This window comes from Nymphalis io, chromosome 18, assembly GCF_905147045.1.
Source record: "Nymphalis io chromosome 18, ilAglIoxx1.1, whole genome shotgun sequence".
In the NCBI taxonomy this organism is placed as follows: Eukaryota; Metazoa; Arthropoda; class Insecta; order Lepidoptera; family Nymphalidae; genus Nymphalis; species Nymphalis io.
This window is the reverse complement of record NC_065905.1, coordinates 6,239,463-6,267,014: the sequence shown is the minus strand read 5'-3', so window position 1 is coordinate 6,267,014 and position 27,552 is coordinate 6,239,463. Positions and strand designations below refer to the sequence as shown.

The following is a 27,552-nucleotide window of genomic DNA, read 5'->3' as shown; positions in this document are numbered from 1 at the left end:
GCTAATCTCTCTTGAGATTGGCCGCTGTGAACGTAATCGGCCTGGAGGACAGTTTGTATGGTTGTTGTCAAATTGTTAAATATTGATTTTAACAAAAAAAATCGACAGCTATTCATACAAAAATCTAACCTTTAGTGAAATTAAAGCATATTTAAAAAAAAAGAGAAGACATGGAGAAGTCTGGCTTAATTTACTTTATATATTTTGAATTATTCTTTTGTAGTTGGTTTCAAGTTACATTCTGCTAGTGACAATATTTTGACTACATATTGACAGATGTCAATTTCTGACTCACTATTATTACTTTTTGCAGTCTATGAGTATGGAATCGAGAAGTATCAAGTACAGAAATAAATGTTCTATTTTAAGTAACAGTGCAGTATCATAAAATGTGCCAGATTTTGCTAGAAAATTCACTTAAAACATAAAAACTGTGCTGATGAAACGTAGTTACACTATTAAGCGAACTCATACGAATTAGTTGTTTGCAAAATTAAATTAAAAATGATAAACCACACTGAAGCAGAGAATTTCAAAAATAAGGGCAATGAAGCTTTTAAATCTGAAAACTATGAAGAAGCAATATCTCTTTATAGTAAAGCTGTTAATTTGGCAGAAAAGGATGCACGTGAGCTAGCTACATATTTAAAAAATCGAGCAGCTGCTTATCTTAAAATTAAAGACTATAATAAAGTCATAAAAGACTGCGATGAAGCTCTTAAAATCATCCCCGAAGATCCAAAAGCTTTATTTCGGCGGTCTCAGGCACTTGAAAGTTTAGAGAGATTTGAAGAGGCTTACAGAGATGCAAAAACTATATTTACTGTAGATCCATCTAATAAGGCTGTCCAACCTGTACTAGCACGTCTTCATGCGATTGTTCAGGAAAGAGTCAAAAATGCAGCTCAAACCAGCAGTAAAGTTGAACAAATGTTTAAATTGGCTTTTGAAATGAGTGAAGACAAAGATAAACGTGAAAAGGCTATGACAAATTTGCTTGTATTAGCTAAAGAGACTAACGGTGCTGATATAATGATAAAGAATGGTGTTGTTCACAAAATACAACAGCTTGTGAAGGTGGAGAAGAACTTGGATATATATGTTAATGCTATACGTGTTATTGGTCAATTATGCAAAAGAAGTGTGGACAGAACTAAGAATATTATAAATATTGTTGGTATTCCCTGGTTTTTAGAAATAATTGACAGTGATGATGAAGAAAGAGTGAATGCTGCTCAATATTGTTTGCAAGTTATTTTAAATACATATTCTGGGATGGATACAAAAAAAGATACTAAACCAGATCCTGTACTATGTGAACAGTATAAAAGTGAAATTGATACCCTACTCACATGTCTGACATATTCTATTACCAATAGAGTTATTACTGGTAAGGCTAGAGATGCTATAATAGAATTGGTTATGCGAAACTGTCACTATGGTACTCTAAATTGGGCTGAAAGGTTTGTTGAAATCAGAGGTCTTCAACGTTTGCTTGAAGTTTGTAGTGAGTTAGAGGAATATAAATATGAATCAGCAATGAATATTTCTGAGTCATCGAGAACCATAGCTGCTGCTTGTTTAGCTAGAGTATATGAGAATATGTACTATGACCAAGCTAGAGAATACTTCAATAGTCAAATTGATGATTTCATTAAGGAAAAGCTTTTGACTCCTGATTTAGAATCAAAAGTGAGAGTAGTAGTAGCTATAACATCACTCCTACGAGGACCATTAGATGTTGGTAACTACGTCATTTCCAAAGAAGGTATTATAGAGATGATTTTGGTCATGGCTCAAACTGAAGATCCTTTGCAGCAAAAAGTTGCTTGTGAATGTTTGATTGCTGCTGCATCTAAAAAAGATAAAGCCAGAGCCATAATTAATAAGGGTGTTGATATTTTGAAAAGCCTATATGCAAGCAAAAACGATGCAGTCAGGGTTAGAGCATTAGTAGGATTATGTAAAATAGGCAGCTTTGGTGGTGACGATGCTTCTATTCGTCCATTTGCTGATGGATCAACCAAAAAACTGGCAGAAGCTTGTAGAAAGTTTCTAGTCAATCCTGCGAAAGATAAAGATATGAGAAAATGGGCTGCAGAAGGTCTTTCCTATCTCACTTTAGATGCAGATGTAAAGGAGAAATTAGTTGATGATAAATCAGCCCTTCAATCCCTGATAGAATTAGCAAAAAGTGGAGATCAATCATGTTTGTATGGTGTAGTTACAACATTAGTTAACTTATGTAATGCATATGATAAACAAGAACTAATGCCAGAAATGTTAGAATTAGCAAAATTTGCTAAACATCATATACCAGAACAGCATGAATTAGATGATCCTGATTTTGTAAATAAAAGGTTGACAATTCTCTGCAAAGCTGGGGTGACAACTGGATTAGTTGCTTTATCTAAAACAGAAAGTCACAATTCAAGAGAGTTGATTGCTCGGGTACTTAACGCCATTTGTAGTTTGCAAGAATTGAGAGGTATGGTAGTCCAACAAGGAGGTGCAAAAATTCTAATTCCAATGGCTCTTGAAGGTACTAATGTTGGAAAAAAACAAGCTGCTCAAGCTTTAGCTAGAATAGGCATAACAATTAATCCAGAAGTCGCTTTTCCTGGCCAAAGAAACTTGGAAGTTGTAAGACCTCTTGTATCTTTATTACATCCTGACTGTACTGCACTGGAAAACTTTGAAGCGCTCATGGCTCTTTGTAATTTGGCTGGAATGAATGAAACAACAAGAAATAGAATATTAAAAGAAGGTGGCTTATCCAAAATAGAACTTTATTTATATGAAGACCATATGATGTTGCAAAGAGCTGCGGCACAGTGTATATGCAATTTGGTTCAATCAGAAGAAGTTGTAAAAACCTATGAAGGTAATAATGACAAAACTAAATATCTATATTTGCTTTGCCAGGAAGAAGATACTGATACAGTAATGGCTGCAGCAGGTGCACTATGTATGCTTACATCTATTAGTAAAGTTTGCTGTAGAAAATTACTTGATCTTCAGTCATGGATAGAATCATTGAGATGTTTATTGGCAAATCCTAACAATGAAGTTCAATATAGAGGTGTGTATATGCTTTATAACATTATAAAAGATGATAAAGACATTGCTGCCAAAGTATTCGAAACTGATGTGATGGAGATCTTGATGGCTCTGACCAAGCTAACTGATGCTGAACATAAAAAGAGTAAAGAATATGCTGAGAAGTGCTTAACAACTGCAGAAGAATTAGGAGTTATAAAAAAACCAGAAGGGGAGATGGCAATTGATCCTCTTCAACAAGATGAAGAAATTTTAAATGAAGAAGATTAGGATAATATTTATGTTAATGTTTTTTTTTAATTAAGCTAAGATAAATTATTAAGGCATATATTAAGAGAGTTTAATTAGAAAGTGTTTTTAATATATATTTATTGTTTTTAATAAAAGTTTGATCATTTTTCTTTATTATTTTGTTAATAAAATGATTTACCTATTTGTATTATAGATGCAAAGGGTTAAAAATATTGTCTATTTCACTGTAGGGAAAACTTATACTTATTTTTCATTTCAAGTTTAAAAAAATAAGAAATTAGAAAGTATTTCATTATTTATTTATATTTTGATAAAAAAAATTCTAATATAAGTTTCCCAAATAATTTTGTTATTGACAGTTTAAAAGAATGATTAGTAGACACAATAAACAATTTTATTTTAATTAAAATTAAAGCTCAAATGTCTTTTTGATATTTAATTTTTAAGGAGATGGTAACACTTAAACGCTGCTGTTAATTGAATAAAAACAATTGTTTGGGTTGATATCAATAAAAGTTTGCTAATACATTTATTTATATTATCATTAATAAAATTATTAATTAGATGAAAAACATAAATATTATTTTTAATTCGAACGAAGTGATTTTTACGAAAGAATGTGTAAGCGTATATAATTCTTATTCTTTATCCTAAATAATTAAAGGTTGACTTTACTGACAAAAATAATTAATTTAGTTTGAAAATATGATGTTTAATTTTACCTGTAGTTTGTCTCTATCACAAAATATATTACTTTTTAAAAAAGGATCTCTAATACTAAAATAATTGTATTTAAATTATCTTTACTGTTGAATGAGATAGTGACGTCATGAAACCCTTTTTCCCCTCCTCTTAAGAGGTATTAATCTTAACGGTGTTAGAATATTTACAGGCTGTTACTTAAAGTATTTGGAATTTAAAACGCTGTTCCACTTAGTCGTAGAACATGAAATATATTAATCCACGAAAGATTGATGTTACCTTTCGAGGATGTGCCAAAACCCAAAAGCAATATTTCAGGTGCTGAGAGGTTAGCGAATGATGATCTATGACAACAATATTTGAAATAATTTGATACATTGTTTTTATTAAGTTTTCTTCACATCTGGTTTGCTTTAGTATTTTTAGTGCGGCCAATGTTAGCTACATTGGCCGCACGAAAAATACTAAAGCTTTACTTTTACTCAATAGAATCGTTCCCAGGGAACCGGTGTCAGTACATCACGTCTTGTCATCAAAAAACCCAATGATGACTAGAGCTCTTTTTATTATTTATTTCTAACAGCTGTTGTGCTAAAACATTTACAGTGTAAATATCCCAAGATTTTTAGAGAGAACTTAATTAATCTGGTCTTTTTCGCTTGTTAAGCTTTAGCCAACTAATTGAACTAAAGGCATCTCAAAGTTTTTGTTCAGTAAGTTGTTATTATTATTATATATACATAAGCGATAAGTATACTTTATTTAATGAGGCCGGAGCATACATTTCGAGTTTTTATCATAAATATTTTTATTTAAACCGGACTATGTAATAATAGTTTGACAAGTTACGGTGATAGTCAAATTATGTAAGTTACACACATAAATTTACTTTAATCAGAAAAGATTTATTGAAATCATAGATTAACATGTTGCAGATTCGGATATTATATCAAAAGAATAAGAACGCTTGCCATTATTTATTGCCAGTTATCGTAACTGACCAGACATTTAAAAGCATGACAACCCTAACATAGATTGTGATATTCTATTTTATGTAGTTGCCCTACAAAAACTGTGTATAAGATTTAATTCAAATATAAATTTAAAAATGAAATTAATAAATAAGTTGCTATTTCAATATATGATTTCATTTTAAAGTATATTGTTATCATAATACTATTATTTCAATAAAGATTGACTTTAAGCATAACATACATTAAAAGTTTAAAAGTAAACGATCTAAATCTTTTGCCTAATTTTAATTTATTTATAGTCGAAGATATGATATCACGCAGTCAATTTGGTTGTTTTCTTTACATTACTAATAAAGTATTTTTAGGCAACAAGATACCTTAAATTAACATTTAAAAAAATATTCGTTACATGCAGGTAAATTTAAAGCTTTTTGAATATTATTATTTTCATTTATTATACAAAAGAGGAATTATTCGTTTTTATAGATGCCAATACAAAACAAAAATAATTGTATGTATGAAAAAACTTAATCCAAATTAAGTGCTTATAATTTAAATGCTATATATTTTTAAATATTGCGCTTTTTTACGCTATTCCCATAATGGAATACCGCGTCCTTTCCCCTCTAGGATCTCTCCCATTCCCCTCTTCATAAGCAAAGGTCTTTTCTGTGTCGATTTTTAGTCAGAGAATATCCATTCGTTTTTAAATTGACAATCTTCAATTTGTGGGCACAATTAAATGATAATAATAAAAACATTACATTTGCAAGTTAAGAGTGTGACAATAATTAATAAAAATATTTCATTTACTCTTATACAACAGTGGAAACGGCGTCTATACGTCCGTAGAAAATGACGTTGTTAAAAACCTTTTAAATTGACAGCTTGATTTGGTTTGGTTTCCGCTACTGTGCTATTGTGCTATTTTTTTGGTTTTTCGTTAATAATCTCAAGAAAATGTCGATATCTACAGCTACAGGTACATGAATATATAAAATATATATTAGTATAATTGCAATTTCAAGTAATTTCTTATATTTGACATTAAAAATGATACAACTATGTTTTCGGAGTAAAGCCATGGAATCCCATATGGCGGTCCTTACTCCACATGATTTAATGACGCTACGTAACGAAAAACTATATTCGTTTGTTAGGTTTAAGTCAGTAACTAGCAAATTCCTCATTTTAAAGCCTTCATTTTTAGGTTAAACTTAGTGTTAAATTTGCGTTAGGTTAATATCATATACTACATATTTTTAATCTCTCGCGTTTATTAAGTGCTGACGCCGGATAAGGGCTGTTTTGGAAACATGCTCTTGAATTAATTTGTATCAATTTCTATTATTAAATCTGATTACAGAACTGAAAGTATTAAAACTTATAATTCATATATATTTATACCAATTTGAATCTATCCATTGAGCTAAAAAACTTGCGATCCCCATAAAATCTCATAGAATGAATGGTAGATATGTATTTATTTTAAATCACAACAATTCTTATATATTCAACAATTTTTGTTTATTATATGATATATAGATGAATTAAATAAAATATTTTATCACATATTTTATTATCTATTTAGTACTTTTTATTTATAATCAATATTAATAAAATGTGGCTCTAAGACACAGTTCAATTGTATATTACAGATGAACGCACAGAAGGTGATGATGACACTTCACAGGGGAGTCATCCCAAAGATGATAGCAGTGATTCAGAAAATGAAAATCAAAATCAAAATGGTGGATCCATTAGTCCCGAAGTTCACGAAATTACTAGTGATGATGAAGATTGTGTTGTGACAAATGATGATGACACATCAAATTCAAGTACAGACTCTAATGAAAGTTCAGAAGGTTCACAGCAAAGTAACAAAGATAGAGACAAAGATAAAGATGAACAACCAATGGAAAATGGTGGTGAAGAGGAATCTGACATTGAGGAGGTTACTATAGAGGATCCCTTAAACCAGCCTCATGGTAAAACAAAACCAATAATTATTAGTGAAACAAAAAGTTTGGCCGACATACCAACAAAACAAACAGATTTGAATGATAGTGAACAAAACAAGGAACCTACTGTTGTAATAATAGATACAAATTCAATTTTATCTGGAAAAGGAGCAACTACCGTTTCAAATAAAACTAGTTCGAGTATAATGGATGCACAGAATTTATGTCAAAGTATCGCTGCTCGTGGAACAACAATAACTCCAATCAGTTGTAAATCAAGCACTAATACTCGACCTAACCAAAACAATACACCTACTTCTCAGCCAAACATATTGCCATCTTTGACAGATGATATGTTTGTTGTTGAAGCACCTTCATTTATTGTTCCTTATGTATATGAAAAACCATCTGTTAAACCATTCAGAGAATTTGTAGATAAATTAGGTAAGGAATTAGATGAAATCAAGATGAATGAAGAGCTAGCAAAGTTGGAAAGGGAAAAAGCAGAAAAGGAAAGAAAAGAAAAGTTAAGAAAAGAGAGGATTGAAAGAGGTGAAGAAGTTGAGGACGAAATTGAAAGTGATAATGATATGAAAAAGAAAGAGGATCTAGCAAAGGAGAAAAAGTTGGAGAAAAAACACAGAAGACGTAGAAATGACGAAGAAGATGATTCATGGGATGGTGAATCCAGTAGTGAATCTGAAGAGGATGGCGTGAGCGATGATGACACAGTGGTTATTAAAGATAAGGATGATGGTATAGAAGAAGTGAAGGATCCCATAAATATGATTATAAAAGGTATTGGTGGTAAAACTGATAGTTATTTTGACTGTTCATTGGGACAGTTCTTTATTAATATTGGTATTAATTTAGTACAAGAATATGTTCAAAGTGATTTATTGAAAACACAAAATCGTAAATTATACAAGGAGAAGAAATCGGGTCGCAGCACTAAAGCCACTGAAACTGCAATAGCCTCCTTGACACAGAATTTAGCTTACAGCAAAAAACTTAATGCACCCTATGCCCTTGAACAGAAAAAGTGTGAATTTTGTAGTTTTAAAACGGAATCTGTATTAGTAATGGCTCATCATTTAGAAGCACCTCATATGAAAAATAATATTTATAAATGTAATACATGTCCATTCGAAATTCGAAGTCCACACGATATACTATATCACATTGAAGCTGAACATAATATAAGAGGAAGACTAGAAAGAGCACCAGCCTATCAGCAATGTCCTAATTGTCATTTTGAAGATAATAGCAAAACAAAGTTGGCTCGTCATCTCATAGCTTGTGCCAAGAAGTTTAAACCTGAATTTAATCTTGGACCACCTCTCGAATGGGAGCCACCTGCTAAAATACCAAAGTTATCTAGAGCCCGCAACAACGTTGTTGGTCCATACCAAACAAATTTCAATCGGTCACAAGTGGGTATGACCCCGCTTGGTCGACCACCATTAAATATGTCTAATCCGGTTATGCCAAGTATGCCAGTTTTAGGGCGACCTAGAGGGCGGCCTCCTTTAGCAGGCCCTGCACGCGCTCCTGTGTCTGGTGTACCTATTATTCGCAGTGGTGTTATGATTATGCACAATAATCCTCCTAGTGGAACCACAATATCTAATTATCCAATTATACAAAATAGTCAAGGAAATCATTCAGCCACACCTAAGATATCAATCACCCCTCTACCTCGTGCACCTCAACCTTCCTCATCTAATTCTACACAAAATTCTAAAGCTACATTTGTAATATGTGAGATTTGTGATGGTTATATTAAAGATTTAGAACAGTTGAGAAATCACATGCAATGGATACACAAAGTAAAGATTCATCCCAAAATGATTTATAATAGACCTCCTCTAAATTGTCAAAAGTGCCAGTTCAGGTTTTTTACTGATCAGGGTCTGGAAAGGCATTTGTTGGGTTCTCATGGTCTAGTTACAAGCTCTATGCAAGAAGCAGCTAACAAAGGTAAGGATGCTGGGAGATGTCCAGTTTGTGGAAGAGTTTACCAATGGAAATTGCTCAATCATGTGTCTAGAGATCATAATATGACCTTGAAGCCAGCCCATCTTTCATATAAATGTACAGTGTGCACTGCTACATTTGGAATGTACAAACAATTTGAGAATCATGTTTACTCCGCCCACAGTGTTGTGGCTAAACGTGTTATTGACAAAAATAAGTCTTCTGCCCCACAGCCTAAAACTTCAGAAACTGATCCCTTGCTCAAACCACTTAAAATAAGTGATGAGATTACAATAATACCTCAACCCGCTAAATCAACACTGACTATAACAGCGAAGGGTAAATAACATTAATATTTGGAAGTGTGAAAACTGACAAAGAGCCTACCATGTTTTACCCAAATTGCTTAATCAGTGATGCACTTCCATAATTTTTGCAGTATTGTGTAAATAAATGAGATACATGTTTACAATATCAATCTACAAAACAAGATGTAATATTAATGACTGTTTCCAATATTCAAGCAAATGAATTTATTTTTAAAACAAAAAAGTGTAATTACTTTTCAAATAAAATGTAAATTCAGTGTATAAAACAACAGAAAACCATGCCACTTTGTATTTCTTCTTCTGGACGTTATAGAATCACTTCCCTTCACTTGTATGAATGTGATTTGTGTGCTGTGGTTTCTTTGTCACAAATAAATTTCTAAAAATTTGAGATCTGTAACTTTGCTGTATAGTTAGTGAAAGATTTGAATGCGCAAGTTAGACATTAGTTTCAAGTAATCATTGATAAGTAATTTATTTGCAACATGTTGTATAACCTGTGACAACTATAGATTATTGTCTGCCTATTTTATTTAATATGTAATACATACTATTACCTAAATTCGTTTAATAAAAGTGTATTATATTATAACTTAGGTAGACATTAATGATAAATGTAAATCAATTATGATGTATGATGTAAGGTGTTAGTTAAGATTGTATTGTAGTTTTAAATTATAAATGCATAAGAATGTAAATGCCTGATCCTTTGACTCCCTACCGAAATGCTTGCATTTTGGATACAAACTTCTAAAACACATCGGTCTTATTTAATTCTGATCTCAGGTTAGACTGGAGTGTTGATTTGGTAAAAGTTTACTAAATTGTTAACGTACTTATAGAACTGAAATGATGTATTTTTTTTATTTAATAAAAAAGACCATTGTAAGTATAAGTACAATTTTATTTCAGTTTCAGTTTCAAATATTTCTCATACATTTTTATTTCTTTAATACCTACAATTTCATCTTCCAATAGGAAATTGCAACTACATTAAAATTGTTCGAGGTAACATATTTTTGATTAATTGTTCGCAATATTAATTGACGTTGGTTGAAGTTAGAGACTTTTTGTGTAATAGGTACTTTTATTTTATTAGTGACCTTTATTTGGATATAATTATCGTGTTATTTTTATTTCAATAAAAATAATATTATACATAAGTTAAATGGCACCAAGTGATCTCATGATGATGCTTGATTTTCCAGGTGATTTTTTGGAACTCTGCAAAACTATGTAATTTCCAATCGATATTTTAAAATGGCATTTCGATCAATATTTTGATGAGTAAATTATCATTAATACAAAATATTAAATATGATGCCCCGGTCTTTTCTGTAGACATTACACAGCGTCAACTCAAAAAGTACCCCAGTAATCAGTATCTTTAATTTTTTTAATTTACTTTGTTGTGCCAAGGGCAACGATTTTCGACTACGGTTTAGTATTGATTATTTTATAACATAATATTAAGCATATTTGTATCAGACCTCTTCACCGACGTTGACGGTGTTCTAAGCCAAAGTTCAGCCAGAAAAAAGAAACATTGTATCTTTAATCAAAATATTTTTTATCTATAAATAAAATCTTGGTAAATAACCAAATTATTATTTAAATAAATAAATTAAAAAAATATTTTACTACACACGTTTTTAATAGTATAACGCATTACCAAGGTACATGATTTAGGTATCGTCGAAATAAAGATTAGTAGATATACAAAGCATATATTAAAACAGCTACGATCTTACCATCCTGCAATCGGAATATATCTATATAGTTTTATAAATTTAAGATAGACATAGGATATATGTATGTACCATTTTTTTAAATTTATTATTGTCGTTTATTTTATCATCGTCAAAGAAAAACCTCTTACCTATATTTATTTGACACTAAACAGCTTGTCTTGAAAGAAAATCAAGCGATTTATGCATTTTTTTGATAAAATTACTAAGTAATATTTTGCGATTTTCCATAATATATCTAAAGATTTATCTACTAAAACTACCTATATATTTTTATTAAGCCCGTAAAGCTAGTTTAATCGTAAGCTAGCAAGCTCGTAAAGTTACTGCGCCTCAACTGTCTCCTGTCTTATGATAATGTCGTCCCGTTGTATGATATTAAAATAGGATATTCTATATTTTGTGCACTTTAATATCTCCTTTGAGAAAGGCCTTTGTAACTGAAATCGATCTAGGGGACATTATATCTATGTTACATTTGCTTCTTTGTTCTAGGAGCTAGATACTTAGAGAATCTAATTGTCCAGCACTCCCATAAAATAAATACTCATTATAATATATTTTAGTTTGTGTAACTGCAGATTATTTGGTTTTAGGTTTAAGTTGTTGGCTTTTTTAATTAAGAAATTCTTATTAGCCTGGAATTAGGAATTGTGATATATATATATATATATATATATATATATATATATATATATATTTTATAGAATAGGAAGGTGGACGAGCATATGGGCCACCTGATGGTAAGTGGTCACCAAACGCTCTTAGACATTGGCATTGTAAGAAATGTCAACCATCGCTTATAGCCAATGCGCCACCAACCTTGGGAACTAAGATTTTATGTCCCTTGTGCCTGTAATTACACTGGCTCACTCACCCTTCAAACCGGAACACAACAATATCAAGTATTGCTGTTTTGCGGTAGAATTGTGATAAAATAATTGTGATATATATATATATATATATATATATATATCACAATTACGTACTATGCTAGGAAATTATTTTATTAAGCCGTTAGTCCTGCGTCTGATCTGTCTCTGGTCGTGTCAGATTACATTTACCGTCCCATCGCATTATAAGCGCGTGCTATAATATATCCTGTGAATTTGTGTATTTGAGATACTACGGATGTTGTGGCAACTGGCCGCGATTAATGAAAATCACTTAGGAAGAAATTATTATAATTTGTAAATACAAATGTACCTTAATTATAAACGAATAGGGTAAAACATAGGGTGAAACAGGTTTTTTTTTTAAATTTAGATATCAACGTTCCTTTAGGTCGAACGAACAGACAAAAAACGGTTATTCTGTAAAGTTCTTCTCCCGTGCCTCGGAAAGCACGTGAAGCCGTTGGTTCTGCGTTTGAACTTTTTCTGGTCGCGTCTGATTTACTGTCCCAACGTATTATGAGAGTGACGGAATCGAGAATGTTATTTTTTTTAAATATATGTATAAGCTAGCGCTTGAAGTGGTGAAACAGTCTAAGGTGGAGCGCGCTTGCCTAGAAGATTAATATGTTTTCGCACACATTTGTGCACTATAATACATAGGTATGTATAACCCAGTTTTGAGATTGACAGTTTTGGCATTGAGATTAGCCGCCGTGGCCGAAATCAATCCGGAGGATTTCATACTAAAATATAACGGTATTTTAGTAAGAAAACGAATATTTTAAATCTGCTTATGAAATCGCTCCTATAGTTTATTCATCTAACATTAATTATTTCCAAATAAAATAATCTTCTAATCTAGTAGATTTTTTCATTTAGGGAACTATAGTTTTTTTTCAAAAAAAACAAGTTTGTCTTTGGAATACCAAAGCCTTGATGTCTGCGTCATCAATTTTCTAATGTGAACATCCCTTTAAGACTTTAGAAAATTATAGATAGGTATATCATACCTTTGTTTTCGACTATTTGAAGCGCTGAAAATTAACAATGTAGACGCAAAATACTAGCAGACAATTTTTCCGTGGTCTCTTAATGTCGATAATAGCCTTAGATGAAGAGGAATCTGACCTTCAGCGCAGACAAGAGCAAATAATACGTTACCCTATTTTTTACAAATCTAATGACCTGTCAATTCCCAATGAAGCGCTACCATGATCGCAAACGCTGTTCTTAATGTTTCTTAAACAGATCATATATGAATTTTGTTCGCTAGGTCTCTAGCTATAACGTCGGCCGGCACTTTGATCTTAAACCTTCGCTTTCAAATTTGGACAAAGACGGTTGGTGTCGGGCTGCTGCCGCACATGAGTAGGACGATTATCGTGCTTCAAGCAAGCAGTTATGTTTTTCAGAGAAAATGACTCGACGGGTGAACGTGCAAGAGCAGGTGTCGATTCTGGCAAATTATCACATTATATAAGAAAATAAACCATCCAAGTAATCATTTATTTCTGTAACAAAATGTTCAAATTCTATTGTTTTGCTCAAATATTCCGAAAATTTGACACGAACCGCTATAGCTGAAAAATGTTGATAATTTTGAACCTGAATTGGTCTATCTTGAATAGATAACTCACTGAAAATTATTTTTTCAGAGTAACGTTGTAATAAAATATGTTAACTGTGCGGCAGCACTCCGACACAAATCGTCTCATTTATAAGCGCCCTTAGACTGAAGATCTCTCAAATGTGACGTAAATAAAATTATAAGCATACTAGAAATAAACAGTAACCGAAGTTTCCGATTGTACCATCCTATATATTATATAGATATTAAAGAAATTACTAATATATAATAGGTACAATATCTCGTTTAATATATACCAGATTTTATATTTTTATTATGTAATGAAAACAAAAACAATATTTATAATTTCCTTATGCTTAGATAAAACCTTTCATGGTTCATGTGTCAACTTTTGACAACTAAAACAATTTTGTCTGTGATTCATTCACTCATTGTCAAATTGTCATCCTTTCTCTCATTTTTTCATTATCTTCGTTTCGTAGTAGTTGGACACGTCTATTTAATTTCTAATTCTTTTAATATTTCACGCTTATTCTGATTTACCAATGAAAAACGAAAATTAACTGCTTAGACGTATAGGTGAGTAAGACTATATATTTGTGGTAGGTTTAATTATGTTTAGGAAATATAAAGAGGTTAAAAATTACCATGTGGTTAGTGTGGTCACTAACCTATACAACGAATTAAGCTTTGTAATAAGAAGGATTAGCCAAACAAATATTGGGATTTCTCATGATAAGATTACACCGGCAAAATATTTGTAAATCAAAGATCGATAACAGCTTTATCTATTGACGGAAGTGTCAGTAAACCTCTGAAGATAATATGATGACAAAAAACACGAGCCGAAATGTGTTTGTATGAATATAACACATGATATGTAATGATAGGTCTGAAATGTTCAATTGTACCAAAATAACGTTTAGTGTGTGTTATCCAGAATCTTTATATATGTATATTTATTTTTACAGGATGCAGATGCAGAAGTTGACAGCGATAAGTGTAGGTGAGATATGATTTAACAATTATTTATTATCGGATTATGAAATTGGATTGCATTTTAATATTTTTAATGATGATAAAAAACACGAGCCGAAAAAGTGTTATTATGATAACAACATGATAAATTATGATAGGTCTGACTTCTTTCAAGTTATAAGCTTAAGATATGCTGATATAATCATTTACTTAATACCAATTATATTTTATCAGGTTTCTTCGTCCACTTCTACAAGGTGTGCGGTGGGTAAGAATTATCTTATTCAGATACTATGTAAAACATTTATGGTTAGTAATCGTGTATAATAAATAATCACTTGTTTCTATTTATATTTTCTGCATTAACCAATATTGTCTGATTAAAAAATCTTACAAAAAGGATTCAATAAGGTGTTGCAACGCATGCCGAATTAGCTGGTCTTATATAAAAGTAATTTAAAAAAATTATCATTTTATATTTGAGATATAGAAGGTTATATTTATTATAAATTATTCCCTTTTTTCCTTGTAATTTTTGATTATATAAAAGCTTGTTTTTAAGTAAAACTTATATATCAAATTATGCATCTATTTTATGTTTAATTGTTGGAAGTAGTTTATTTGTCATTTCATTATAAAATTAAGAAGTTTTATGTTTATTGTTATAGTAAAAATTGTATAGCAGTGTAATTTATTGTAGAACTTAAATTAATTGCTGATAAGTAAAAGTATTATATCATTAATTATGGAAATTGTAAATAAGACATTCTGCCATACTTACTATATTATGTAATTCAAAATAATGTGTTCATTGATTTTCAAAGTAAATAAAACTTTAATTTATTATAGAAATGTGTGTTATTATTAACATTTCCCTAAACACTATCTATACTCTATACATATAAATAAAATTGAAGTGTCTGTCTGGGATTTCAAAACAACTGCCTCTTAAAGTTAATATGGCTATTTGTAATTTGCCAAAACCCAACCAAAATTTTTTTTATTTTATTTTTGTCTGTCTGTCCGTCCAGGCTAATCTTTGAAACGGCTAAAAATTACAAATTGAAATAACTGAACTATTATAAGAAGTATTTCAAGTTTCTGTTGAGTTTTTATTTCATCAATATCGGTCAAGTCTATCAAAAGTTATAAAACATTAGTATTTTTTTTTATATCTATACATATATAATTATTTGTCTTGACTGATTCATCAATGCAGAGCCTAAACCTGGAAACTTGAAATTTTGGATACATTTTATGATGTAAACACCCACTAAGGAAGGATTGCCACCCCAAAAGGGTTAAAATAAGGTATGAACGATTATATGAAACCCGTCATTTTCAAAGTTAGAGGCATAAAATTTCACATACAAGCAGGTTAGAAATAAATAAATATTTATTTCTGCGTTTTTGAAAATCTATCCTCTAAGAGGGTAAAATAGGGGTTGAAAGTTTGTGTAATGATTCCGTCATTTCGTGATCAACGGAAGTCGCAGCGTGGGCTAGCACCCTTTTTTTAACGCTGGTTAAAAAAAACGCATTACGCGTTTCCCCCACGGGAACAGTGGGGGGGGGGGTATGTGGGATTCGCCGGTGTCCAAGGCGCCGAGTGCGCCCCGAACATCGATCGGAATACCCACTAAAAAGCCAGCGGTACCCTTTCCGTCTTAACGAGGAGCGCCACGGCATCGCTTTCGCATGCTACCGTGGGGTGGGCAAGCCCCCTACAAGGTGGACCGACGACATGAAAAGAGTCGTGGGAAGCTGTTCGATGCAGGCAGCGCAAGACCGGCCAACATGGAAATCCTTGGGGAAGGCCTTTGTCCAGCAGTGGACGTTTTTCAACAAACATGATGATGATATAGAAAATTTTTCTTACTTCTACATACTTATAGTTACTGGATCATGATTATCTTCGTAATGTCGAAGACACTATAATATTAGTAGATTTATGTTGCTTATTGCAATAATGAAAGCAACTTATCGTTCATTTCAATCTTTGTTACTATGCAAGAAACAATCATTTTTAACTACTTGTTCATCTATTATGATTGGACACGAAACTTTCAGTCAATATCTGTATGTTTGATCTGCATAATTTATAAGATTGAATATCTTATTTTTATTAAATATACTCTAATTTGTAACTTAAATTTTGCACGTTTAATGTTTTTAAAATAGTATGATAATGATTCCTTTACCATCATATATAAAAAAAAAAACATAAGTCATTTTCTTTTGCTTATTAATTTAATTCGCTAAAGTTATTGGGTCACATTTATAGTTTTTAAATCTACATATATATACAATACTTAATAATTCTATAAAACTTAGTCTATTAGCCTTTCTTTTTTTAATTATACATCACTTAATCTATAGATTATTAACTGTTAAATAATATTGCGAAAAATAATAATAATTAACGTAAGCAACGGTCTATTGGGGTTTTGGGTTCCTCGGGTTCTGTTCAGTGACATTCTGTAAACGGATGGTGACATCGACGAGAGCCATATTAGGTAGGATGAAGTCCTGGATGTTTGCTGCACTGCTCGAAGGACGGTCGAAGGGGTAGCCCATGCTACGTCGGTCGGGATATAGCCGATCTTTCAATCCGCAGAAGCTGGATGCTTCCACGCAGCTCATCTCGGAACCATCGGGATTGTTCACCTGAAATTGTTTATATCGATGTTTCATTTGAAGCTTTCTTATTTATCTTGACACATCTATTACGTTTTTATAAATGGCAGAGTAAAAGAAATATTAAAGAACAAAATGCACAAATAATGTTTATGAATCACTTACACTGTCCAGTTCATAATTGGAGAGCATCACGAAGAGGTCGTACTGCATGCCCGGCTCCGTGCCGCGCGGTACCAGCATGTGCTGCGGCCAGCCGCAGCCGCAGAAGTTGAAACTTGCGAGTCCTGGAGCGCGCGCGTCTCCTGCCTGCGCGGACAGGTCGCGGAACGTCTGCTCGAAGGGAATCGTCAAAATCGATTGCGTTGATTTGCGGGTGATTGTATTCTTCCCAGCGTTGACTGTAGAAAAAGAACATTTTTTAAGAAGAAATGTTAACAAACTCAAATGAATGTGTCAATGAGAGTCAGAGGGAATTAAGTGGCGAGGTGAATTAATGTGAATGTTTTAATTCCCTTGTGTGTGTTGTGTGTCGGTGACAAGTCTTGGAAAGTTTCGCTGAAAAAAATGTCGAATGGCGAGGAGAAGCACGTGCGTATCATGTGTAAATACGATATTACTTGTTGAGATGAATTTTATTCTGTTATAACTGTCACTATACCGTTGGCCAATGTCCATATCTAAGGTCAAAGCGGAATAAGATGTGTCGGAGGGTAGTGGTACAGCAATTGATTTTATTTACCAACGCAATTTTGGGGATTTTCAGTGAAAGTATCACTAAAAATAAACATGAATCTAGCCTTATATAATGAACAAATATTGACGGAAACGGAAGTCGCAACAATGTTAATAATATATAGATTACTTACTTAGTATTTTACAAACAATTTACACTACAATCATAAATCATAAAAAAACACAAAACTTTGTAATTTGCTCATTGGCGTTTGACAATTTCATTATTAAATAACTAACGCAAACTTATGTTCTTAGTTAAATAAAAGTTCTATTGATATAATAACGCAAACAAAATTCTAAATCAACACATATAGATAAGTTATAATAGTTAAATAGATATATTACTTACGCGGGACAACAAATCTGTCCATCTCAATGAACATTTTCCGCTGATCGGAGAGAATCCAGGGCAAATTACGTTCATCAAACTTCGGAGCCATGAATATACGAACTGTCGTGCGTCGAGCATTTCCCGTGTTGTTTACGTCGATTCTGGTAAATAATATTTTGCTTCATAAGAAATAAAATAAGTTTGGAAATAAAAATAAAATACTACTATGTTTTCGGAATTGTTGTCTATGAATAATTAAAATAATTCGATCTATCCCTAGAGACGTTAACAAAAGGTACTGAATCTTGAGTCTGAAACTGAATCTGAGTGGGTAGTACCTACTATTAAAAAACTGTACTAATATGTAATAAGCAATAAAATAATCTTAAATGACAGTATTTACCAGTACAGTATTATTATCGACATAACCTAAGTATTTGTAGTTATATATTTTTTTATTGTTAAATAAATAAATCTGTGGAGATTTATTTGTACGTCTGTGGAGACGTAGATACCTACCTATTGTTTTTATATGTGTTGGATAATTCCAGTTGAAATTATTAGGATTATTGATAACTTATAATTTTATTATAACAAGGTAACTAGATCGATAACTTGCATATTTTAATTTGTTTCTACAAAATGTCAATAATATTACATTGCAACTCACACATATTGGAAGGGGCGGTGGTTGAGGTGCGTGAAGCGCACGTACACCGGGCCGCGGTCGGAGAAATCCAGTCCGCGCGACAGGTCCACGTCGCTCTGCATCCAGTACGTGCTCAGGACGTTCATCTGCCCGGTCGCACTTTCCACGCGAACTGATGATATCTGGACACCTGGATTCTCCAACTGTTATAAAGGCATTTTTTTAGGAAATTGTATTATTTTTTAAAATGTTTTATTTTGCTCTCATAAAGATTAAAAGAACAACGAGGCAGTTATTGTCTATGCTTATATGCTTTTATATATTATTTTATTTTGTGTGAGAATAAACTAATAAAAAAATATGTTTCTATCAGTTATTTTGCTAACTTGACAATTACATATTTAATTACAATAATTCAATTCTTTTGTACGATTTTGCATAGTTGAACACATTTATAACTATTGAAACTTGTAATTTTATTTGAAAATTTCCTTTACTCAATAAACAAGGAAGGGTTATAATATAAGTAGGTGCTTATGTGACTTCACGCTGCAAGGGACGGAACAGACGTAATCATAAACGTCAACTAATACGGCAAACTGTATTAAGCAGTGTGACACCTTGCTATACTAAAGAATAATAATATTTATTACCAGGTTTTTTGCTAAAAAAATATCCTGTATGCATATTGAATTTCATCTCATTCTCTAGATTCATATTATAGTCCTCACCTCAGAGCGTGTGTAAGGTCTAACGTTTGGAGACTCCTTAAATCGCTGGAAGAGGTCGTCGACAAACGCATGCCAACGATAGAAAAATGGATCACGCATATTTGTAGCTTCATCGGCAATCACGTTGAACGATTCCTATTGGGAAAACGATAAGTTGTAAATGAAATAATAGTGTCTCAGCATGTTGTTTTATACAATATAGGTAGGCGGACAGGTGGACCAATTGATGTTAAGTGGTGACTACCGTCCACAGACATTGGCGCCGTAAGAACAATTTATTCCTTAAATTACCAATGCGCCATCTACCTTTGGAAATGAGATGTTATAACCTTGTGCCTGTAGTTACACTGGCTCATTTACCCATTAAACCGGAACATAACAATACTGTGTATTGCGGTTTGTCGGTAGAATATGTGATGAGTAGGTAGTACGTACCCAGACGGATTTGCAAAAAGCCCTACAAACAAATTGTTGCCAGGTATATTTATAACAATTTGCACCATTTATATTTTTGACTCATTCCAATTATAACGTTTGAAAATTTATAATTTAAAATCTTACAAGGTAACGGTTCGTGGGGTCATGCATATAGCCGGCGAAACTGTGTCCGTTATTGTGTAGCGAACCGTAGTATTCTCTATTGGGAGACAAGATGCTGGCCTCAATAATGTTGCCCAGCGTGTCAATATCTAAAGTTTGAGTTGATCCGTTAGGCTGTGAAAGAAATTAAATAAAAACTGTAAGGATTACAAATCATTTAAATGTACTACTAAATTGTCTATGGTTTCATTTAATCTTTGATTGAAATGTAGCTTTTATTTATCGTCTATGGTAATTATATCAATTATCAGTTAATGTACTTTAAATGGTTGAGCTAAGAGCGTATTGATATCTAAGGTATCAAAACAGTTCAATTCTCATATTTAATAAAGAGTATCTTACCAGTTTAACAAGTCCCGTGGATATAGCTTCCTCAATATTTCTCCTCCAACGATTCATATCGTCGAGGGTCACAACGAGTCCGTCAACAGGACGGTTGAGGTCATACCACCGCATGTTGGCCTGTCGCGGCGGCCAGCCACGAGACGTCGTCAGACTGTCCAGCTTAGGGAAGTAAGCTTCAGGTATGGGTTCACTGAAGTTGCTGAACTTCTTAACTCTTGCCAAGGAGTTGGCCAGACGTTCTCCATTGTACCTTAACAAGAGAAAAATAATATTTATTTTGAAATTTATTTGACTCCCAAATTATATTCAATGAATTTGCCCTTATTCTTCCACAGATTCAAAGATCGCGCTCAATCACGGATCAATAGTATAATTAATATATTTAAATTTTTTAAGTTCATTTTAGGGGCAAATATGATTATTAAAACAAAATATTTTCATTGGCTTCATGTGTCGTACTAAATAAAAGCTAATTGTGAGGAAGACACATTTTTTCTTTTATTTAATTTACATAGGTACTTCGCTTTAAAAATAAAACATACCGAAATTGAGCAATATCTTAACTCTGAAAAAATACAGAGCGTATTATTCGCTCATAGATTACAGGAAAACCTAAATTAAATTCCAAAGTCTTTACAATTCGGAAATTAGGGAAGCCAAGCGAGTTTGATTCGCACGTTCTAAGCGGAATGAGTCAAAAATATAAGTGGTGCAAATTATTATAATTATACCTGGCAATAACTTGTTGATGCATATAGAAAAACAATTCTCCGCGGCGGTCCTTCGCGACGATGGCTCGTTGGTTAGATGTGAATGGGTACACTAGATGCCAATGCCAGTGGTGAAGATTTATGCCAATGTCTTCACGGAAATAAGCAAGTCGATGTTCGATATCCAAGTCAGTTGCTGTATAATCTCTTGGGATTATAATCGGGATACGCTGTAACGAAGTTGTTATATTTTAAATTATCTCTTATCTACTTATGTAACCTACATATGTATTATTATTGGTAAAGTATTTATATTTGACACGTATACATATATGCGAATGTATAAAAAATAAACCTCAGTTGATGCTGAACATTAATATAAATATAAATAACTTAACATACAGGAGCACCAGTTGCTCGAGCGCCTATTGCGGCTGTCTCCCGGGCTTTAGAGAATACTTGGGAGTCCACGAATTTCGATGGGAAGGTTTCAGCAAAGTTTTGAATTGGAATATTCCTAGTGTCAGGTCTGCAAAGAGGTTTTAAATAAGTAGTGATATTATATTGTAAAATATAAACAGCATAGAGCAGAGCATACCTGTGCATCAACGCCACAGAGTAGCAGTAGTTGAATAGCTGAGGATTTAAATTGACTCTTGCATATACACACGTCGACAATAAATCTTGAAGTTGATTCTCGGGAACAGCTAGAGAAATTATAGCAGATGTACAAACTACTCATCGTTAAAAATACCGATAAAAACAAAAATAGAAAATGAAATAATTAATAATACTATTGTAGAGATACATAATCAATATTGTATAAACCTTAAAAGTGTTGGCTTGCTGGCATTGTGGTTCTTGAAGTAAAACTTCTTTGGATCGAGAATTGATAGTAGAATTGAAAGGACACAAAACAAGTGCTCTAAATACTACTTTGGTGCTATTTAAAAAGTTCTCTATAATTAAAGGTGTCAAAACATTTCTCAGACCATTTACTACAATGGTATTAAATCTTAAATTTATATATTACCTAGAAGTTCATCGATTACTTCATCAGCCATTTCTTGATGAGCTGGTAATAATATTGAGAATTCAGAATCTGTCGGCAACTGTCTCGCTTTTTTGAATTCCGGTATCTTTCGCAACTGTTTAAGAGGTATAACTTCAGTTGCCTCCTCTCCGAAACGATTGTTGATTTCGATTCCATTATTTTTGTATTTGTCTCCCTGAAATTAAATTAAATTGTCAAAAATTACATCAAGTTAATACATTGAGATAGCTATTCTGTAAGAACTCGAAAATCACCGCTGAAAACGATCGTCATATATCAGTAAGTGATATGCGATATTGACTATAATAATACTAACATAAAGGACACATGCATCAAAATATCATATAATAATATAAATATATCATTATAATAATATAAATTGGTTTTAAACAAGTCATGAGTGAGATAATAAAATAGGCTATACAATAGCAATACACTCATTATTTAACAATCTCAATTAAAATGTTACTAGGTACCTGGGCGATCGAGCTTCGCTCGGTTCTAAAGCCGCGATAAATATGGCCGTCTATACTCGCAACGCACCCTTTACTCCCTTTGTCGCTGAACTAAAAACCGTCAAAGAACGGGGAACGCCGCGAAACCTACACCTACACTTACGATTCACGTGGGCTTACGTGCCGCGAATATAGAGAGGGCATAATTATCTATTATTAGTTATAATTTATTATATAACTAATTACGTTTTTTCAAGAATTACCTATATAGATAAAATTAACATAAATTATCCAGTTAAGTCAAAACATATAGTAATTATAATTATCAACAAACATATAACTCATTGTTTATATGTTAATATTGTTTTTCCCTTTAGTGTGGTTAATTAAACATTACTATAACGTTTTATTTCTTGGTAAAAATTATCCTTATGTCTAATTGAATTAAAGTCCCGTCAAAATCAAGTATGTATACACTATATTCGAGTATGTTAAATTTTTATTATATATACAGATGGCCCTGTGGTAAGAACGCGTGAATCTTAACCGATGATCGTGGGTTCAAACCCGGGCAAGCACCACTGAATTTTCATGTGCTTAATTTGTGATTATGATTCATCTCGTGCTTTACGGTGAAGGAAAACATCGTGAGGAAACCTGCATGTGTCTAATTTCACTGAAATTCTGCCATATGTGAATTCTACCAACCCGCATTGGAGCAGCGTGGTGGAATAAGCTCCAAACCTTCTCCTCAAAAAGAGGAGAGGAGGCCTTTAGCCCAGCAGTGGGACATTCACAGGCTGTTACGGATGGATTACGGATAACGTTTTATTTCTTGGTAAAAATTATCCTTATGTCTAATTGAATTAAAGTCCCGTCAAAATCAAGTATGTATACACTATATTCGAGTATGTTAAATTTTTATTATATATACAGACAAAACATGATAATTAATAGTTTTAGAAAGTAATCGTCCTAATCTTTTTCCTCAATTGGAGAGGAGCCCTTAGTCCAGCCGTAGGATATTCACAGGCGGGTACTTGATTTTCAGTCCGCATTGATTTGCAAAAAGATACCTATAAACTCTTTACATAATAACTGTTCTCTAACTCACCTTATCTTTATGTAAATAAATGTAACACTTATCACTGGTGAAAGACATATTTCCAATTTAAATTATAAATTGCAAGATAAATGTGTATAAATAGGGTTAAAGTTACAGTTGTCAGATAAATGAGAGACTATTTAGATTCTAAGTTACTTTTTGACGACTGTTACGTCATATGATGTTACGCTGCTCGTTTTCCATCTTAAACAACGTCAACTTGCTAAAGAGTTTATGCATACATCTACACTCATTCTCTGATGAAATCGATTCTCTATATATAGGTATGCTGCAAAAGTTTGGAATCCTTAGTATAATCAATTAAATCTATAAATTGTTTGTCAAAATACACTTTAAATATAACATTAACCCGGAAGTAATTCGAGGAAATATTATTAGAGGCAAAAGCAATATAATACTATTACCTATTAATACTTATTTTCTGAATTAGATATGTTTCATTTCCCTCTACCAATATTGAAATTATCTATTAAAAATGTATTAAATAATAGTAATTAATTTTTAATATGGTTTCTTAACTATGCTAAGTATTTTATTTGTTTTGTTTTTCATCAAATCAAATCAAAATATTTTTTATTAAAAAGCGCTACTACCATTGATTCTACTATTTGAACCGGTGGTAGCGCTACAACTAAAAAAAAATTTATAAATTACACACACTTAAAATAAATTTTCGATTAACATTGATTTTGTAATCTCGACCGCACTGATTTATCTCCTACTTGACTTCTCAATACAAATAAAAATAATATTTTTAACAATATGAGGAGATATCATTTTTCAATAAATTTAATTAAATATTATCATAATCAATCTTACTATTTCTATAAAGTTATTTTATTTTAGACCAATTTGAATGTTGGTTTAATTATTATTTTAATTAAAAAAAAAAGAAATAAATGGCTTAATATAAATGTGTCAGAAAAACTCTCATCTAGATCTTATTTTATCAAATAATTCTATGAAGAACAGTAACAAAATAAAAGATAAAAATATACGACGAAAATACGAAAATAATTTGGATGTCTGTGTTTATGCGTGATTGTGTGCGTGATGTGTGTCGTTGCTTACTATAAGTTTGTATCATTTAAAAAATAATATTTAAAATACAATTCATTTTATATCTAAATTTTTTATTACATTCATAAAAATGTTTGGGTTAGAGGTTGAGTGTTTTTTTGGCCTTTCAGTAATTTATTCGTACGTCATGAAGTATCAGTAGTAGTATAGAAAGCCGGGACGGCCCAGTGGTTGGAACGCGTGAATCTTAACCGGTGATCGTGGTTTCAAACCCGGGAAAGCACGACTGAATTTTCATATGTTTATGTTTTCATGCGTCAATTTGTGTTAATAATTCATCTCGTGCTTGGCGGTGAAGGAAAACATTGTGAGGTAACCTGCATGCGTCTAATTTCACTAAAATTCTGCCATATGTGTATTCCACCAACCTGCATTGGAGCAGCGTGGTGGAATAAGCTCCAAAGCTAAAACCTTATTGTGTTAATAATACAATATCGTATTTAGTTATAAGCATTAACATAACATCATGGTATAAATATTATATGTTTATACTCACCAAGTGCTGATCGGTAAGCTGGAACAGAGCTTTTCTGTCGCCTTTCAGAGAAACCATTGGTTCATTTGGGCGGTCGAATAACAACGTGAAGCTATCAACGACATTCGCCATTTTGAAATATCTTAGGCTCTAGTTAGAAATGCAATTAGCTCACTTCACAGAGCCTGTGAAGTGACTATACTGCAACTACAATATGAAGACCATTTTATAACCTATATTTTCCTTAGATCCGAGTGCAAAATTGTGCAATAAACAGTATGTAAAACCGCATTAGCTTTGATAAAATAACTGTGAGAATGTTGTAAAACTAAAAATATATTTTTTCGATTATATTTATTATCAAGGTTACTAGTGCTTGGTATTCGGAAGTGGTTGTAGGATATATTTTTTTATTTTTAAATATCTAACCATTATCTGTCATCCATATCAATACCTAATGCATATAATATTAATGCCTAGGTATTGATATGATTGATACGCTTATATTGTTTAGGTCATAGAACTTGAAGTATTTTTGACACCTTCATCTATCCTTATGTTTAATATTTTATCATTATTCTCTTGCCCTTATCCTATGTGATGATGATGATGTCGCCCTTGAAATGCCGTTAATGGCGAACTTGGCTAGTGATTTAAGAGTACGAGCGAAGGTGACGTGTAAACAAAAATTTTGTTTTAAGCGCCTTGTTGTAGGATACGTGTAACAATAAGTAGGCTTGGAATTAGTCTTTTTATAAGGCGTTTGGCATCAAGGTGAACCTACGGTTTAGCTTGAAGAGGGTAGAAACCTTATTTATAATATTACGATAATGCTTGAATAACGATCTAATAGGTAGATGTCGCCAACTCTACTTGGTAAGGCTTTTTGGTGGGTTGTGGAATGGTTTTCCGCCACCATACGGTTTATGGATTATCAAGCCATAATTTAATTTGTTTAACAAAAATAGTATACGCCGCACTTATGACGCATACAGCTAGAGATGGGTTACGGCCTCGCTGGTCTAATAGCTATACGGTCTAGTGACTATACGGCCGCAGATCCCGAGGTCCTGGGTGCAAATCCCAAGGCAAGCAGAAGTATTTCGTATTCTCAGCAGCCACTCGGAGTCTGGATATTGGTATACTCTTGTACCTAGGATAGATCGTAAAGCCATTGGTCTGGTGCCTGAACACTTTCCGGTTAGTTCGAAGATAGTGAGAGAGGTGAGAGTCTTGCATACTATATTATGTCAGTCATGCAGCTGGATATAGTCTCTCTTGACAATAGTCGCTGTGGCCAAAATCGATCAGGACGACATAATCATCATCATCGAGAAAAATTAATGTTACAAATTAAATTAATTATGAAAAATACCGAACCGAACCGAAACAGCCTGTGAATGTCCCACTGCTGGGCTAAAGGCCTCCTCTCTTCATTTTGAGGAGAAGGTTTGGAGCTTATTCCACCACGCTGCTCCAATGCGGGTTGGTGGAACTGAAAAATAACTAAACTTAATATCTATAGTTGGTATATTATTTGCAATTAGGGTAGGACGGTTGACCATACTTAACACAGGTTATTCTCATAATCTAGGTTGGATGGTTTTTTATGGAATAGGTAGGCAGACGAACAAATGGAATTAGGCTACCTGATGTCACCAACGCCCATAGACATTTTCATTGTAAGAAATGTCAAAAATCACTTACGTCGCCGATGCGTTGCTAACCTTGGGAACTAAGATGTTATGTCCCATGTGCCTGTAATTACATTGGCTCACACACCTTTCTAACCGGAGTACAACAACAACAATATAATATAATACAAGTACTGCTGTTTTGCGGTAGAATATCTGATACCACTTATCAGATATTCCAGTACCTACACAGACGAGCCTGCACAAAGCCTACCTACCACCAGTAAACTATTTAACTGACTTTGCTCTAAAAGTCATTGTTAACTTTAATTATTGCACAAGTTATTTCTTGTCTAGACTGAGTTAATATATAAACCCTAATGTAAAATGTAAGATAAAAATTGTTATTATACTGAATACTACTTGAAATTATTAACAAACGTTCTTAGAATTTGTAGTTATTCAATACATTACGGTGTAGTGCAATTTATACATATTTATTTTCTTTTTCCATTTCCTCCA

At 32.5% G+C, this 27,552-nt stretch overlaps 3 protein-coding genes and 1 long non-coding RNA gene across 4 annotated transcripts; 3 read left to right on the top strand and 1 right to left on the bottom strand.

The window, feature by feature from the left end:
- The first annotated feature begins 298 nt into the window (after positions 1 to 298).
- LOC126775311 (protein unc-45 homolog B) lies at positions 299 to 3,465 on the top strand. The gene has a single exon (XM_050497154.1). The coding sequence runs from the start codon at positions 505 to 507 to the stop codon at positions 3,328 to 3,330; it is 2,826 nt and encodes a 941-aa protein (XP_050353111.1). The 5' UTR covers positions 299 to 504; the 3' UTR covers positions 3,331 to 3,465.
- A 2,175-nt stretch (positions 3,466 to 5,640) lies between these two features.
- On the top strand, positions 5,641 to 10,144 carry LOC126775313 (MOG interacting and ectopic P-granules protein 1). The gene is made up of 2 exons (XM_050497157.1): positions 5,641 to 5,970; positions 6,647 to 10,144. Exons 1-2 carry the CDS (start codon positions 5,949 to 5,951, stop codon positions 9,271 to 9,273), a joined length of 2,649 nt encoding a protein of 882 aa, XP_050353114.1. The 5' UTR covers positions 5,641 to 5,948; the 3' UTR covers positions 9,274 to 10,144.
- A 3,782-nt stretch (positions 10,145 to 13,926) lies between these two features.
- LOC126775333 (uncharacterized) lies at positions 13,927 to 15,232 on the top strand. The gene is made up of 3 exons (XR_007669871.1): positions 13,927 to 14,066; positions 14,459 to 14,493; positions 14,700 to 15,232. It is a non-coding gene; the product is annotated as an uncharacterized LOC126775333 (long non-coding RNA).
- Positions 15,233 to 16,693: 1,461 nt separating this feature from the next.
- On the bottom strand, positions 16,694 to 25,614 carry LOC126775315 (phenoloxidase 1-like). The gene is made up of 12 exons (XM_050497159.1): positions 25,418 to 25,614; positions 22,240 to 22,435; positions 21,805 to 21,913; positions 21,609 to 21,735; positions 21,228 to 21,436; positions 20,494 to 20,746; positions 20,113 to 20,265; positions 19,552 to 19,686; positions 18,842 to 19,023; positions 18,190 to 18,332; positions 17,268 to 17,503; positions 16,694 to 17,132 (listed from the first exon to the last, which is right to left on the bottom strand). The coding sequence occupies exons 1-12, from the start codon at positions 25,526 to 25,528 to the stop codon at positions 16,902 to 16,904; spliced, it is 2,085 nt and encodes a 694-aa protein (XP_050353116.1). The 5' UTR covers positions 25,529 to 25,614; the 3' UTR covers positions 16,694 to 16,901.
- Positions 25,615 to 27,552: the final 1,938 nt, after the last annotated feature.